Here is an 18022-nt window from a genome sequence, read left to right as displayed (position 1 = left end):
TTTAAGTTAAAGATGCCGTGCGCCATGTCTATAGTGGTGTACCGATCACCTCTTCCCGTGCGCCGGGAAGAGAATAGTAAATGGGGGACTGCGCTGTGTTACCGGCGCAAATGCTTTGTAAATATGAAAATGTCATTTGCGCATGGGCGTGCACCGCAAGTCATGGCGCAAATGCTTCATAAGTCAGCCCCAGTGTGTCAACATGTGCTATCTGCCACCACGGGATATCAAGGTACGCGTTTTGTGGGTTCAACCCCTTCCTCGCAACTAAAGTAGATGAGAGGAGGGGGTTGCACCCTCGAAACAAGTCCATTGATCCCCCATGATGGGAGCAAGCACATGTTGACATTGGGCATGGGATCAGGAGGGAAATCCCCATTTTGACTGTCAATTTGTGTGCATCTTCAAAATTTGGCTTTCACAGGGGTGACATCACCCCATCTGATGAAGGCAATATCAACACAGTTTGGACATACTAATGTCTGATATTGCCTTCACTTTGTCAAAGTTGAACTTTGTAAGTTCCTGATTTGTGTATTTTTTATGGTTTTAAACATGCCTGTTTTAACACAAAAAGGCTATTTGTACTGTCAAAAACAAAAATGTTATTACTAAAATATGTTGGTTTGTTCAAAATCCCTTTTTTAATGTGCACAGAGTAAAAAGTTTTCTACTTAACAATGTGTGGCTTCTTCTTTCAAGGCTCAATATCATTTTTGGACTAAGTTGGTGTTTACACTGAAATGGGGGTTATGTACTAAAGGCAAATCCACTTTGCACTAGAAGTGCAGTTTCATGTGCACTTTTGCAGTGCACTTGGAGTGCATTTTCCTTTAGTAAATAACTCCCACAGTGCTTTATAATTTGCCCCAGTCATGCCATTTTCGAGACTCACCAAAATTCATTCATGGTACTGAAAATGATGTATATTTTTATCAGTAATGCATTACATACATTAACAACAAAAACAAGGTGTGTGTAGCAGACCCACAACATAATAATAGTTTGCTGAAGAAGAGATTGTCACCTCATGTATCAAACATATTACGTTTGCACTATTGAAGAAAATGGCCAAAAAGAAAAGCCCATTGGAGAACCTAGGAGACAGCTAAAAGAAACAAGCAGAAAATCCTATTTCAGTTTAACTAAAAAAAATTATTTTGAAAATGTTTCTTAAACATTTTCTGGCATATCAATGGCTCCCCACCCACAAAGTACTCAACATACTTCTGTTTTACTTTGCGGGCACTTTGAGAGGGCAAGCCAGGACAGCCAGCTTCAAGCGCTGTCAGGGTTTCTTCTTGAAGTCCGGCCTGAGGCAACATAGTTCATTGAATTTCTCTTTAAAGAGTTGTGGAGAATTCAGCATGCAAGGATTATATGGTTAAGTTTATATTCCGCCATGTTGATTGCCGTAAGGAATAGGCCATTATCCCGAAAGCGTTATCCACCACTCTTCTGGCTCTGGCCAGCTGGTAGTTAAAAACCCCTGGTCTGGGGTGAGGGTCCTCATGGCTTCAAAGCGGTCGGCTGGTCAGAATGAACTAACAGAAAGCACAGAAAAACAGAAAGGCCTGAGAAGAGCGAGCTGAAAATCAGAAAAGAGCAGACAAGAATGCACTGCAAAATCAAATATGTAATATAAAATATGCACTGAAAAAAAAATGCGAAATGACTGTACGCACTGAAAACCAGATACGAACCCACAAGCACAAACTGAAAAGCAGTAATGATTGGAAAAGCACGAGTCTGAAAAGCGTGAATCGTCTCTCACCAAACTTCTACTAACACGAGATTAGCAGAAGGAGCCCAAAGGGTGGCGCACTGGCTATTGAGCTTCCCTTTTCTAGTGCCATCGTACGTGCTGTACGTCACCGTGTTCTTGACGTTCGGAAGTTCCGACAAGATTTGTGTGACCGTGTGTATGCAAGACAAGTTTGAGCCAACATCCGTTGGAAAAAATCTATGGATTTTGTTGTAGGAATGTCCGATCATGTGTCCAGGGCATTTGAAGTATAGAAATCTATAAACATTGTTTTTTTTAATAGAGAAAGGGATGATATTTTTCCAAAATGTCTTTGGGGTTATATTATGCATATAGTGCGCAACAGAGTACTTCTTTAACAATAGTTATATCTATGTCTAACATTTATATCTGATTCTTGTTTTTATATCTGATATCTTGTTTTTAAATGGCTGTATTTATTTAAAATGACATTATCACAATATTTTGTTGCCTCTTTGTAGAATGGTGTTCAGCAGGAGAGCAGTAAAGGAGTTTATAGGAAGTAAATGTCGGTGTTACAGCAACGATGCTCCAGATGATATGGTGCTGGGGATGTGTGCCAGTGGCCTTGGAATTCCTGTCACTCACAGTCCACTCTTTCATCAGGTAAGATGACACATGACCACAATTATTACTGTTAAATCCCCTGCATGTTAGTAAGCCCCATTCATATGTAACTTCTAGCTATTCTGGAACAAGCAGCCCTTGACATAAAGGCTATGTTCACCTCTCTGAACCCCGTATTTGGGGTGTAATGTGTTAAGCACCCCCCCGCCCCGGCGGACTGGGCATCCTCTCACCACACCCACTAGCACAATTTAAAAGCAGCGTTTTCCGCCTACACGATGATGACGATTTATTTACAGTTTCCTGAGAATGAATAGACTACAAGTACCATAATCCATTGCAGCTGACAACTTGTATTCCTCAATGAACTGCGGGGGTGCTAGTGAGCACTCTCGTAGTTCATTGAGCTTCCTGTTTTCAAGTAGCCATCTGCCCATATCAGAGGTACGGGTAGACAACAATCCTGAGAATCTACAGGAGCCTGGCATTGAACCCACGATCTGCTGCTCTAAAGGCTCTGTAGACAAATAAATTATAAATGCACATTTTTTCCCTGCAAAAAAAGTGCATTTAGTTATGTGTTTTTTATTTATTTTTCAAAAGGTGAACTTATTCTTTAACGCAGACTCTGAGAACAGGCCAAATAAATTTTGCTAATAATGATCCCCAATCATGTCCATATTATGTTAATAAAGATTCCTGGCTATGTCTGCAATTGTGTACTTCTGCAAAAAAAAAAAAAAACAATCCTACCTTTATTTTCCATGATAGTTCACTGCTGTGCTTCTTCTTTTTCTGGTGTGATAGGCAGAATTACCAACCATCTCTCCCACAGAGTAAGCCAGACGACAGGCGAATCCTGCTGTTCTTTTGCCATTCAGAATTTTGTCATGGACTATCTACATCAAAGCAGGGCCCTGTCTCTTTAGTTGTATGCAAGCTGCCTTTTTATGGCTGAAGGAGACTACATGACAGTCATTTGTGGATTATCCCTATGTGGGATGATTAAAAAAAAGTCAGCATTGTATTGGAAAACATACAGTTTTCCCCAATATAGAACTTTTTAACATCTTCTCTGCATAGAGTTTCCAAAATCTTTGCATATTTGTTCTAGAATGGCTATTAAAAGATAGTTCATATGGCTCTTTGAGGGAAATCTTATAACTGTGTTCTTGGTTTTCAATATTTTTTAAGTCTTATGCCGCGTACACACGAGCAGACTTTACGGCAGACTTTGGCCGGCGGACGGGGTTTCGTCTGACAATTCGATCGTGTGTGGGCTCCAGCGGACTTTGTTTTCTCAAAAGTTGGACGGACTTAGATTTGAAACATGTTTTAAATCAATCCATCGAACTCGAGTCCGGTCGAAAAGTCCGCTCGTCTGTATGCTAGTTCGACGGACAAAAAGCCACGCTAGGGCAGCTCTTGGCTACTGGCTATGAACTTCCTTGTTTTAGTCCAGTCGTACGTCATCACGTACGAATTTGACGGACTTTGGTGGATTGTGTGTAGGCAAGTCCGTTCATTCAGAAAGTCCGTCGTAAAGTACGTCAAAAAATCCGCCGGGCAAAGTCTGCCGTAAAGTCCGCTCGTGTGTACGCGGCATTATTAATAATGCTAACAACTATTTTATTTGTTTTATTTTTTTAACTACCTGGGTTTGGTTTATGCTTGCATATAATTATGAATTGGATTTTATTATTTGTTGTTAAATTAATGCCTTTAAATGCTCTCTAGTGCTCATTTACTGTAAATTGTGAGCACATTCTGTACTGAATCTCAATTTACTTTTCCTTCGAATTGCCTTGCCTCCCTATTACTGCTTAATTCTGCACCTTTCCCTACCCCCCGCTTATCTCTAAAGGCCCCTATACTGCTAATTTCTCCACCCTACTTTTTACTTCCGCAACTCCCTGCCCCCCTCTTACACTGCATACTCCTTCACCCCTCTTAAATTGCTCCCTTCTGCACCTCTCCCTCACATTGCTCACTTCTACACCCCATGGCCCCTCTTACACTGCTCACTTTTGCACCCTGTCCTCTTACACTGCTCACTTCTGAACTTCCTCAGCTCCCTTTTTAAACCGATTATCCCTGCGGCTCCCTGCCTCACTTTTACACTGCTCACTTCTGCACCTCCTCTTTTTCCCCTGCCCCTTTTACACTGCTGACTTCTGCACCTTCCCAGCTCCCCATTTTACACTGCTGGCTTCTGCACCTTCCCAGCTCCCCTTTTACACTGCTCATCTTTGCACCCTCCCCATGCCCACATATTATGCTACTAACCTCTACACCCTCCCTGCCCCCACCCCCTCCTTAGCTGTTCACCCCTGCACCCCCTTCCCTCCACTTTGCTTACCTCTACATCCTACACCCTTATACTGCTTATTTCTGCACTATCCTAACACTACTTACTTCTACACTCCTCTTACACTGCTGACTTCAGCACTTCCTCAACTCTACGACCCCTCTGAAATCCTCTTATGTTACTCATGTCTGCACCCTTCCTGCCCCCTCCTACATTGCTCTCCTCTGGACCCCTTGCCTTATTTCTATTTTACTTCCTTTTCCAACCCCCTGTTCCACTGCTTATTTTTGCACCCCCTTCCTGCATCTTTCCTTCACTGCTAACTTCTGCACCTCTCTCAGAGTTCCCTTGCCCCCCTTACACTTCTTACTTCTGCAGTCCCCCTTGCCCCCTCTTACACTTCTCACTTCTGCAGTCCCCCTCTTAAACTTTCTACTTCTGCAGTCCCCTTTGCCCCCTCTAAAGGCCCGTACACACGATCAGACTTTCTGAGGGGAAATGCTTGATGTGAGCTTGTTGACGGGAATTCCGACTGTGTACGCTCCATCGGACAATTGTTGTCGGACTTTCCGCCAACAAATGTTGGCTAGCATGTTCTCAAATTTTCCGCCAACAAAGGTGTGTTGCCAGACTTCCCGATCGTGTGTACACAAGTCTGTCGGACAAAAGTCCAAAGTACAAACACTCATGCTCGGAAGCAGAAGCAGTTGATCTTGTAAGCTAGCGTTTGTAATGGAGAATTAGCATTCGTGACGTGGCAAATTATGAAATCTCCAAATGCAGCACACAATTCTCTTCTTCTTTAATGGGATAATAATGAAGCTGCTTTGCTGGTGATACTGATGGAGTTATTGCAAACACATTTTCAAAGGTTTTTTTTTTTCTAGTGATATCAAGAATAATATTATTATGTTTTTTTTTTTATTTGTGCAAGTTACCACAGCACCATTATCCCGTAGTTTTTAAGAACAAAGATAAAACGATGTTGGTGTCCCTTGTCAATTTTACATTGTATTTTTTTAAATGTAACTGCCTACTCCCAAACTGTCATTTGAAGAAAAACACAAAACTCCAAGGCCCATAATAAATAACACGTTATTTCCTCTGATTCCGCAACATGTATGGTTGACAATCGGCCGTTCAGAAACAAACTGAAAAGCACGAAATGAAAAGCGCAAATCAACTCTCACCAAACTTCTACTAACACAAAATTAGCAGAAGGAGCCCAAAGGGTGGCGCAAAAGAGCTGAAAAACCACGTAGTACGTCACTACATTCGTAACTGATGGCCAACATTTGTGTGAGCGTGTGTATGCAAGACAAGTTTGAGCCAACACCCTTTGGACAAAATTCCATGGTTTTGTTGGCGGAAAGTCTGATCATGTGTACGAGGAATTGCACTTCTCATTTCTGCAGTCCCCCTTGTAGCCTCTTAACTGCTTACTTCTGCATCCCCTGCCCCATGCCGTCCTTACATTGATCAACTTGACAGTCCCATTCTGTGTATTTACAGCATCCGCCCCCCTACAAACAGGTTTGCGCAATTGTAATGGTCACTGCTCTGTCGGTACATTGTTTCTGTCATCAGCTGCTGAGACAGTGAACATGGGCAGGACTCACAAAAAATGTGTCTGTAACCCAGAGTTTAAGAAACAGCAGTTTAAAGGGTTAATTTTTAGGCCTCATGCACACGAACATTTTTACAGGCGCTTTTTTGAGCGTTTTTTGCAGCTTAAAAACGCCTGTCTATGTTAGTCTATGGCTTCATGCCCACCTAGGCATTTTTGAGCTGCAAATGGCATAGGCGTTTTTAAGCTGTAAAAAATACCCAGGACCAGTGGGTTCTGAGAGACGATTTTCAGCTGTAAAAACGCTCTAACGCTGATAAACGCTCAAAAATGTCGCTCACCAACATTTTTTAACGGTTTTGATCCATTGAAAAAAAAAAAATTTTGAAAAAAGAAAAACGCGAAAACATGCTAATAAACGCTAAAAACGCTATTGCAAAAACATTGAATAAGGTGAAAAAAGTAAAAAAAAATCACTGCAAAGCTACTGGCGTTTTAATAACGTTATTTTAACGTCCCGTGTGCATGAGGCCTAAGGGTTAAGTTAGTGAAGGTTGACTTTAAGGGACATTATATGTAAATGTGTGACCACTCAACATGTTTCCTCTTTCCTTTCATCCTTACACTTTACCTGCAAAAAAAAAATATGCTCACCTAACACCCCAACAATACTGGACTCCTGGCACTGAAAATCAATGTATTTCAGGAACAGTGAAGCAAGGGAATGAGTACAAATAAGTATGTTAATCCAACATCCTACATTCTAGGATGGTTTATAAATACAAGGACCAACTAATACAGAACAGATGCCAGAGATCTCACAGAGAGTGATTTTTGGAACAGATGCTAGTTTGAATACAATTATCAACAGAATCCTAGGCTGAAGCCACAAGTCCAATGCAAACCCAAACACAGCCCTGAGACTGAATACATGTAGTACTGTAACACCTGTGTTCAAATGTCTGGTTCTGGCTTTTGCGCATATGTAGAGAATTTGGCACTAAGTAATGTGATCTTTGCTTTTGGAAATAATCTGTTACCTAGTTTGCGATATCACATGGCCATATTCCAAGGCATTCAATCATGTGGCAAGCACTGCATTTCTTCTAAAAATCCCTCTTTATTACACATTATCCCTTTTTTATGTACTTTTATCCCCCTCCTATATCTGTTAACATAGCTTAAAATGGACTCCAAATTTCAGTTTGTCATTTAACAGAACATCTTTTAGCAGTACCAAATTCAATATTTTAAGTAAAATGTGTTCCTGGCTTGCCATAACTGCTATTCCCCACCCAGCCTAGGGAGCTTCTGGCTACCAATCATTAACTACAGAAAAGTCAGGCAGACAATTCTTGCAGAGGTAAGAGAATCCACAAACCTATGTATTGATCAAGTATGGCTACCCTCATGTATATAGATACTTAAAAACAAAACAAAGAAACTGCATTGTTATTACAAGACCTTGCATTTAGCTGACCTTGTTCACATGTCTAGCTATGAAAGAAAATCAAGCTTGTATTGGTAAGAATCATCGACATAACAGGTGCTATAGAGAAGAACATCATGTACATTGCCAACCAACACCACAAGCAACCTTAATTCAATTTAGTACCTGCTAACCCAGAGTAAAACGTGTTAATACTATAATCACATATATTTATACCTATTATTTAATGCAATGTGTTTGTCCCCAGTATACTTAACTGCAGTTTAAAGAGTCTGGAACACCATGTCCTGGCCTTAATACTATTAATAAATTATTTATTGGATACAATTGCTTCCATCATCCCTGATCACTTTGCTGGTGATCCTAGGTATCAAAGCAATTGTATAGTGGTTTTTTACATGTTCTCTTTTTTTATCTTATGGTGGTTAGGACTACAAAATAAAAATGTATTAAATAATTGTATCTCTCATTCATTAAGGGATGCAGGATTTAGTTATTTTAAGACATGTTACAGGAGAAAACTGACACTAGCAAACAAAAAGCAGTTGACCAGCCAGCATGCTGGTCCAGCATGCTTCAGCTGTTTTGCTAGTGTCCTAGCAGGATGGATGTCTTTTCTCTGCTAAGAAAAATTTTGTATTTTTCTAGCAGTGTTCTTTTTGAAATGTTGTTCCTTCAGTCAGGACTGCATGCTGCTGAGCTGGGCTCTTTATGGAGCTAACTGGATTGGTGTATCCTCAGCAATAGTTTGGGAGACCATAGCCAAATCCTGCTTCTTCGGGTACTTGTCTCTGCTTGTGATGCTTGTACTGTTAGTTAGCGGCAGTGTGCTTTCAAAGTCCAGAGCCAAGGCACAACCACTTTAATGAGTAGGCTGTATATCACAAGCATCTGGAGCTACAATTTTTTTTGGTACCGTTGGGTGCCATCAGTATCCCCCTTTACTGCTCACTTCTAAGCAAAGGGTTAATATGCTGGGGAATTAAGTGCTGTGTCACTAGTGAAGTGTTTCACATTTCGAACTATGTTACCTACCTTTTTTTTTATATCAGGGTAATGTCTTCTTGCAATTGATTATATTTGCAAGAGACACATGGTTTAACTTCAATTAGTCCTTGCTACCTAGTACAGTGACTTAGTCACCTCTGCTAATTTAAACCTGTCCTGTTTTTAGCAGTTGGTATAGGAGTATCCATGGTTTTCACCTGGTGTCCTCCATAAGGTTGTCTCTGTTTAGCAGTGCAACATGTCGAAACCTAGCGCAAGAGGAGCAATCTCACTGCATCAGGCCTTTCCAGCTCATGATTCATTAATAGTTCTTGGACACCTTGCAACGTTCCTCTATAGACATGTGACATGGATTGCCTGAATCATTGTTCCCCAATTGAGTTCATACTCAGTCTTCCTTAACTCTGTCAGGTTGGCCCCACCTCTGACTTATTCAGAAAAGGAGGTCCTCGCAGCTATGCTAACTTCCACATTTGCCAAGTCCCAACTATGCTTGCTGACCCAGTACACAGAGACTGTAAACATATTTCTCCACTTCCCCTCCAAGAACCTGTTTGACATGTCTGCAAAAGTAGAGGCCTCTGAGACTCAGAAATCCTTGCTGGAAGATTTTGTTCCTGAGACAGCTCCAAGGCTTAAAGATACGATATCGGTTCTTACTGATTTGATGCATGCCACATTAACAATGGAATCCCTTAGTGGTCCTAAGACTATCAAAACTTTTATGGTACACTCCTTTTGTGAAGGTGTTTTGTACAGAGATTGAAAAACTCCTGATAAACTGTTGACGCCTCCTGAATGTTTTACTCACCGTGACCCATTTGAGGAGGTCTTTAATAAAGTGGTTGTAAATCATTATATATACTCAGTAAAGGGACTATCCTTAGGTGATACACAGAGATTAAACAAATCCTGCTACATAAGTTGTATCTGTCTAGCTACAGTCTTCTATTCTCTACATCCGTTCAAATTGCTGAATTTAAAAGGTTGTCTGAGATGTCAGAAAAAAGGGGATGGAGAGCTGAAGTTACACTCTGCAGAGCACAGTGAGGATAGGTCTGAGAGCTGATTGAAGGGAGGAGACACACCCCCTTCACACAGCACACAGGAAGAGAGTTGAGGCTGTCAATCTGCTGGAGATCACTTCCGTCACCATTTTTCTTTTGGTGTAAGGAAAAATTGTCAGAAGTGATTCACGCTAATAGCAGGTTTTATTGAGACAAGAGCACACTATAGAAGGATATGCATTGTTCATATGTCATATCTGTTGTTTACAACCACTTTAAGAAGTGGGCCTTTCCCACTGTGGTTTCTGCAATTTTCCGCCTTACTAAAACACTGGCCATACCTCTTTTTTGCCTTTTCTGACATCCCTTTTCAGATATCTGCAGTATTGCACACATTTCTCCTTGGCCCTATCCGTTTTAACATTGCAACAGCTAACACCTGAACAGATTATTTAGGATCTCCAAGGTCACTAATTTCTATCAATGTCCGCCTTCCCATTGTTCCTTGGCCGGGAGTTTTTTGGTTGGCACCGCTTCCTCAGCTCCCTTCCCAAGCACATATTGCTACCATCCTTGGTGAACATAGCCATAGGCACTTAGGCTTTGCTGATTGATGTATCCCACATGCATCCACCCCTGAAGAGTGAGCCACATCTCGTGAAATGCGCTGGGTGCTAAAGATGTCATGTTTACTTATGTACTTGAAATGCAATGCAATCTTTAACCATGTGCAATATTGTATTGCCTTTGCCTTTGTTTATGTTACTTTTTCATGTGTGACTATTTCTGTAATAAATATTTTACTTTTTACATTTGTCAATTTTATCAGCCAATTGTGCACACCTCATTTAAAGTCCCAAGGGCAACACCCATGTTTCTATTATGCCTCTTGAGAATGCACCAGTGTTATCTCATCTTATTGATGTTTGAAACCCCTTTTCAAAGTCACTGCTTTCACTAGCAGGCCTTGCTTTGCAGCTTCTTATAACCATAATGTCTATATGTCAAACCATAGGGGATTATTTTTAGAGCAAATAAATTATACCTATATTCCCCGCTTCTTATAGTGCCTTTTTTTTTTAAATGCAGACTAAATCATCCAGTGGTCCCTGGACCTGGGTGAATAATCCCCACACCTAAAAGTTTTTCAGAACCTGTGGCTCAGGTACTGTAGGGAACTGGATGTAAACTGCCAGGCCTCCAGGTTCAACAACAAACTGGTTTGTCTTCAGATGCAGATATCCACTGGTGGAAGTAGATGCTCTGGTAACTCTTTGGGATCTAATCTTTGTCTTCCTTCATCTGAAAGTCCTTCCTCATCTGTCATACTTAACAAGATCAAGATGGAGGATATGCCTGTGATCTTCAGAGCTCTGATTTGGCTCAGGCAGATGTGGTACTTTTACTCGATCAATCTTTTGGTATGCGTTCTATGGACTCCTCCAGATCAGCTGGATGGGTTTACTACCCTTCACGATCTTTGGCTTTTAACGCCATGGCTATTGGAGTCCAGGCCTTTAGAGACAGTAGTCTCTCTGATTCAGTTATTCCCACACTTTTAAAAGTTAAGTCTACTTCTCGGAAGGTCTGCTATCTCACATTAAAAGCTTACTTTACCTGGTGTGACGGAAGAAGATTTAATTCCAGGATACTCCCTGGGAAGAATCCAACCAGACCTGGATCAGTATTTGGCCTTGAGTACCATCAAGAGGCAAATCTTGGCTCTTGCAATCGTATTCCAAAGACCACTTGCCTCCTATTCATTAGTGAAGACTTTTGTACAGTCTGTCTCTCCTGTAGCTCCTCCTATACAGCTGCCTGTGAATCCACAGGATGTGAATTCAGTTCTATTGGCTCTTCAAAGACCGCCTTTTGAACCTATTAGGAATATTTCCCTTTTTACATTCACCCACAAAGTTGTTTTCCTTGTTGCTGTCATCTTTGAGAGTTGTTTGTATGAACTGGCAGTCTTGTCCTGTTTGGAACCCTATCGAGTTTTAAAATGGATAAGGTGGTGGCTAGGCCTGGAGTCTTCTCTTTATTAGGTGGTTTTGGCCTTTTACATCAACCAGGCTATTGTTCCCTTCACAACCTAGTAGTTTGTGCTGTGCTGGTTTACCTTTCATCCACTGCTTCCATTAGACATGTTAACACCCTTTTTGTCATTCCTGATAGACCCTGTAAAGGAAAACCAGCTTCTCATGCTACCATTTCATGGTGGCCTAGACAGATTATCATGCAAACTTTCACCCTTTTTTTTCTCAAGTTGCAATCCACTAGGTCTGTGAGTGCTCTTGGGCTTTTTGGCATAAGGCAACTGTTTCCCAGCTTTACAAGGCTGCCTCCTGGCCTTCTGTTTACATATTCTCAAATTTTTATTAGGTGCTTATTCAGACCTCATCTGATGCCAACTTTGAGTGCAAGGTCCTCCAGGCAGCTCTTTGAACTGTAGACTACTCCCGGCTCTATTTTTTTTTGTTATATGGGCCTGATAATGTTTTTTGTTTTTTTTTTGTTTTTTGTTTTTTTACTGTTGCCCATTTTGGTTGTCTCAACTGTCTCAGAGTAAGGGCTTGTTCACAAGTGTGACAGGCACTGCCACTCTTCTAAAATGTAACCAACGCTTGGATTGTTTTCCAGAGGTGTTTGCTATAACCCTCTAATTGCCGTAGTATGGTGCCACAATCACGTGCATTAGAACTGCATTAGTCACATTCAGAGGCAGTACTGCCTGACGAAAGCAACATGCTGTTTAAGTTTTTCCATGGCCGTGAAGCACAGCATGTGCATAGCTGTAAGCGGTGTTCATGCGGGTGGTCAGGAGGCAGTAAAACCACAGCTCAACTGACTGATTTTACTGCCCCTGATCTCATGTGTGAATGAGCCCTAACCGAATCCTGTGTCCACTAATGAATGAAAGGGAGAAACAGGCTTATTGTGCTTTCTGTAAAAATCTATTTCTTGAAGTTCATAAAGAGACATGTGTTGGGGGTGGGAAAGGTTAAACCTAGTTGGACAATGACTTTTTTTATTTCGCAGTGTGCATTTCCACTGTAGAAAGTGTGAGCCCCGGGGGGCGTGGCTTGCCGGCATCTGTGATGGCAGCTTAATCCTTCTTCTCCGCTCCAACCCCGGCTAATAGCGGCTTCACAGCACCTCATCCACCACGAAAAACATCCGATCACCCCCCCCGCGGGTCACACGGCACCTGGGCACAATGTTAAAAAGGAGGAAAGAGCGGACTGTGCCTAACAAACTGACTGACTTCTACTCGTATGAGAGAACGGGCAGGGGACAAGATGGCGCTGACGGCTCTGACAGGAATGCAGCTGTGCAGTCTCCTCACACCAGCGGCGGCAGATCACAGCGCTCAGCCTTCTCACAGGCAAACTGTGAGTATTCTCCACCTCGCTCACCCTCTTCTGCCTCCCCTGTGAAATCCAAACCCAGGAGAGAAGATGACACCCCACAGAGCAGCCATAACCTACCCTTCACTTTACCTCCCTCTGATGTCCAGCACCACACAGCCATAGATAGCTTTCCTGCTTCAGATCAGCCCTTATCTGAGCTCACAATGAAAAACATGCTGATCTCCCTTAAACAATCGCTGTACACAGATCTCTCAGCTGCAGTATCCTCACTGGCCTCTGTAGTACAGCAACAGGACCAGCGCCTCCAGCATGTTGAAAACAAAATGTCTGACCTTTTCACTGCTCATAATGATATGGTAGATGTATGCACGGAACATGAAGATGAAATGCAGGCAATACATCTTAAATTGGCAGATCTCGAAGATCGTTCTCGAAGGAACAACATCAAATTCCGCAACATACCCGAATCGGTTCAACCACCCGAATTGGTGCGATTCCTACAATCCCTGAGGCGCGCACTAGTACCTGACCTCACTGACAGAGATCTGGAAATTGACAGGGCGCATAGGCTACCAAAACCGCCTCACCTCCCGGCGGAAAAACCCAGAGATGTTCTAGCCCGCATACACTTCTTCAATGCAAAAGAAAAAATGATGTCACTGCAAAACGATCGCCTAACCTTCCTGATCCTTTCACAGCCATCGCACTATATACAGATCTCTCCAAGGTGACCATGGAAAATCGTAGGCAACTAGCCACAATTACTAAAGCCCTCCAGAATCACCGCATACCATATAAATGGGGATTTCCCACCAAACTGCTGATCACGTTCCAAAGCAAAACACATGTGCGCACACTTCAAGCAGGCCTCCACTTACTGAGGCTATGGCGCATTATCCCGGAGGATAGCCCAAAACCACCTCCGTCTCCTCCTTCTCAAATGGAAGCCGAGTGGTCCCTTCAAGATGCCTGATGCCTTTGGTGGTGCATGAAGTCTCATATGCCACCCAGCCGGGTGACGGCGGTTAATTGTCTCTTTCAAGCCTATCCTTCCATCCACTGGCTCCACGTTCCTGGAAGCCACTGGAGGAAATCCCCCCTCTGTTTGGATAGATCCAGCAGTATTTCTGCACATTGAACCCGTATTGTTCACGGGCTCTTTCTTTTTACTACCCTTCCCACCCCACACCAGCCTTCACTACGCCTTCTGGACCTGCTCCAACGATCCACTGCTGACGACCTGCCTATCCCGATCATCTCAGACCACAATACCATATAATCAACATTCCTGTCACATACCTGACCACGCCTAGCACTATCGTGTCAGTATAAAGAGCCATAACCAACAACCTTACCATGCCAATCAAACTAACCTCCCTTAATGTCAAAGGCCTAAACAGCCCACAAAAAAGGGCTAATCTGCAAAGAGAACTAACAAATCATAATGCGGACATTGTCTTTATACAGGAGACGCATTTTGCAGAATCCAAAACACCAAAGCTGAAGTTAAAAGGATACGATACCACATACCTGGCCTCGGGACCGAAGAAAAAAAATGGTGTACTGACAGCTATACGTGCTACTCTCCAGTTCCAACACCTTCACACTTATGCCGACCCGCAGGGTCGCTACCTCATTCTTATTTGCTCCATTGCTCAAACCACCTACACTCTAGTCAATATCTACGGACCAAACTCCAGACAACTTCGCTTTCTTAGACGCCTCTTCAAGAAAATCAACACCCTACGCCAAGGCAACTTAATCGTGGGCGGTGACCTGAACATAATCGGCGACCCATCCATGGACACCTCTACCAACAAAGACCACCCCCGACCAGCCCTGAATCCCCTACTCCACGACCTGGATCTCTTTGATGTATGGAGAGCACAACATGGATCGGAACGTGATTACACATTCTTTTCTCACCCGCAGCTATCCTACTCACGCATTGACTCCTTCATAGTAGACAAATGGACACTCCAAAATGTTATGGACTCTGATATTGGTCTCATCACATGGTCAGACCACGCCCCTATTTCGATCACCCTTGGCGATCGTAGACCGGGACCACCGAGAATATGGAGACTTGACACCTCCCTTCTGGAGGACCCTAAAGTCCTGCAAGAAATAGAGACTGAGCACCACTCCTTCTTTGAACTTAATGATTTGCCTGATACCGACAAATTTATACTTTGGTCAACCTACAAAGCTTACCTTAGAGGTATTTTCATAAAGCTTAGTAAAAGAGCGAGACGACAGAGGACCCAGCAGATTGATGAGGTTTTATCTAACATTTCAGAAATAGAAAAAATAAACAAATCTTCCCCCTCCCACACGCAAACTCTTAAACTCCTGGAGCTAAGACAAAAACTACGCACCCTTCTGCTACATAAATTCGAACGTAACTTTAAATTCTCCAAGGCCAACTTTTATGCTTTAGGTAATAGGGCTGGATCACTACTAGCAAAACAAGTAAAAGCCCATCGCACAAAAGCCAAAATTCTCTCTCTCCGACACCCCACTTCAAAACAACTCTTAACCAACCCTCAGGAAATTGCAGATGCGTTTAGTGAATTCTACGCATCACTCTATAATCTCAGAAATGACCCTCTCACTCCCCAACCCACAGCGGAACAAATTTTTAGCTATTTAGACCCGATTAAATTGCCTAAAATTTCAGAGGCACAATTCGAAACTGTCTCTAAACCATTCACTAATGAAGAAGTCCTCAAGGCCATAAACACCCTCCCTCTCCATAAATCCCCGGGAGAGGATGGCTTTTCTAACCTATTCTACAAAAAATTTGCCACCATTTTAGTCCCTAAACTAACAGACCTCTTCAACACTGCTGGTTCCTCTGGCTCTTTGCCTACAGATATGCTGCGCTCACTTATAGCAACCATTCCAAAACCTGGGAAAGACGCCTCTGTTGCCTCTAACTATAGGCCAATTTCGCTCTTAAATACCGACATCAAGCTGCTCGCCAAAGTTATCACCAACAGACTGATGATGTTTCTCCCAGAGCTGGTCCACCCAGACCAGGTTGGGTTTATCCCAGGCAGACAGGCACCTGACGCAACTAGAAGGGTGCTCAACCTCGTCCATCAGGCTGCGCAAAGTCGAACGCCTTCTCTGCTTCTATCCCTAGATGCAGAGAAGGCGTTTGATAGGGTACACTGGAACTTCCTCCAGGCAGTGCTGACAAAGTTCGGTATTACCGGCTGGTTCCAAAACGCAATCCTTTCCTTATACTCTAAACCATCAGCTACAGTGTTCACTGGGGGGACGATATCTGCTCCTTTTGAAATATCTAATGGTACACGGCAAGGGAGCCCCCTCTCCCCACTTCTTTTTGCTCTACTAATGGAACCCTTGGCCTCCAAAATAAGATCCGATCCCCTAATCTCTGGCATACCATGTAATGGTACAGACCACAAAATTAGTCTATATGCGGACGACGTAGTTCTAATGGTCACTAACCCCATCCAGTCCCTACAGACTATACAAAACATCCTTCACCAATTCAGCTCTATCTCTTATTATAAACTAAATGCCACAAAATCCATGGTTCTCCCTATACATCTCCCTCCTCAAATGGCTACCCACCTAAAATCCACCACGCCATACGTATGGACGAACACGTCTATTCCCTACCTGGGAATCCTGCTAACCCCCAATCTAAACCGATTGATCGACTTGAACTTCCATACCTTCTCTCGAAATTTACCCACGCTACTGAAATCTCTACGCTGCATGGGTCTCTCTACACTGGGGCGTATAGCTACCTTCAAAATGATAATACTGCCAAAACTTCTCTACTTATTCCGAACACGCATCTTACCTATTCCTCGCTCCCTCCTGACCACAATCCAGAGTCAAGTAACTAAATTTATCTGGAACTCCAAACCACCTAGATGTGCTAGCTACATACTCACTAGACCCCACAAATTAGGCGGAGCTGGACTGCCTCATATTGGCAACTACTACTACGCCTCAATATTGGACCAGCTGTACTATTGGTGGCATCCTACACCTGAAAAACAATGGTCCACCATTGAAACCTCCTATTCCCAACTGGCTAACCTAACTGACCTCCTCTTATTATCGACGGCCAGCTACTCCCCAACACCTAGATGCACTAACCCTATGATATCTGCCTCTCTACAGGCATGGAATAGACTTCTTACCGCGTACCCCCGGGACTCACCTAGTAAGACATTACCATTACCACTAAGAGCCCTGTCCTCCTGCATTCCAGACTTGAACCTCTCCCGGTGGCACAAAGCTGGTATACTGGTCATTGGTGACTTGATCAACCACAATTCAGTACATTTGTTTGCAGATCTGCAAACTAAATTTCAACTCCCAAACTCAGAAGCTTACACGTACACTAGAATCACTCACTTCTTGACCACGACCAAACTACCCTCCACAGTAAAAATTCCTTTACCAATCTACCTACATTACTTCTCTAACCCATCCCCTAGCAAAAGTATTCCCAGGATATACTCCTGCCTTAAACCCTGCTCTCAGGTGCACTCCTTAAATAAATGGGCCGAAGAACTGAATGTCCCCTTCACCCAAACTCAATGGCTACAGGCCTTTACAGACACCTTTCAGGCATCTCATTGTTCCAACCACTGGGAATCCTACCAGAAAACCATCCACAGATGGTACCTCACACCCTACCGACTCTCAAAAATGTTCCCTGGCCAGCCTCCATCATGCTGGAGGAACTGCGGAAGTATAGGTTCCATCGCACATACCCTCTGGTTCTGCAAATCCCTTACATCCTTTTGGAACCAAGTATTCGCTTTACTCTCCTCCATTACTGGGACGTCCTGCCCTCCGTCCCCAGCTCTAGCCCTGCTACATATTGGCATGGACAAAATACCATTCTCAGCTAGATGTATTATTATTCACCTACTCTATGCTGCCAAATTGAATATCACTAGATT

General features: G+C 43.0%; 1 protein-coding gene across 2 annotated transcripts in view; it reads left to right on the top strand.

Moving 5' to 3' along the window:
- B3GLCT (beta 3-glucosyltransferase) overlaps positions 1-18022 on the top strand; it is a 1077075-nt gene that overhangs the window by 1043881 nt on the left and 15172 nt on the right. For both annotated transcript variants that reach the window (XM_073613355.1, XM_073613354.1), the window contains exon 14: positions 2248-2392. In XM_073613355.1, coding sequence (XP_073469456.1) covers positions 2248-2392 — 145 coding nt within the window. The remainder of the gene's footprint in view (positions 1-2247; positions 2393-18022) is intronic.

The sequence above is a fragment of the Aquarana catesbeiana genome, linkage group LG02 (genome assembly GCF_042186555.1).
Source record: "Aquarana catesbeiana isolate 2022-GZ linkage group LG02, ASM4218655v1, whole genome shotgun sequence".
Taxonomy (NCBI): domain Eukaryota; kingdom Metazoa; phylum Chordata; class Amphibia; order Anura; family Ranidae; genus Aquarana; species Aquarana catesbeiana.
Note: the sequence above shows the minus strand (reverse complement) of the source record. Positions and strands in the feature narration are given on the sequence as shown.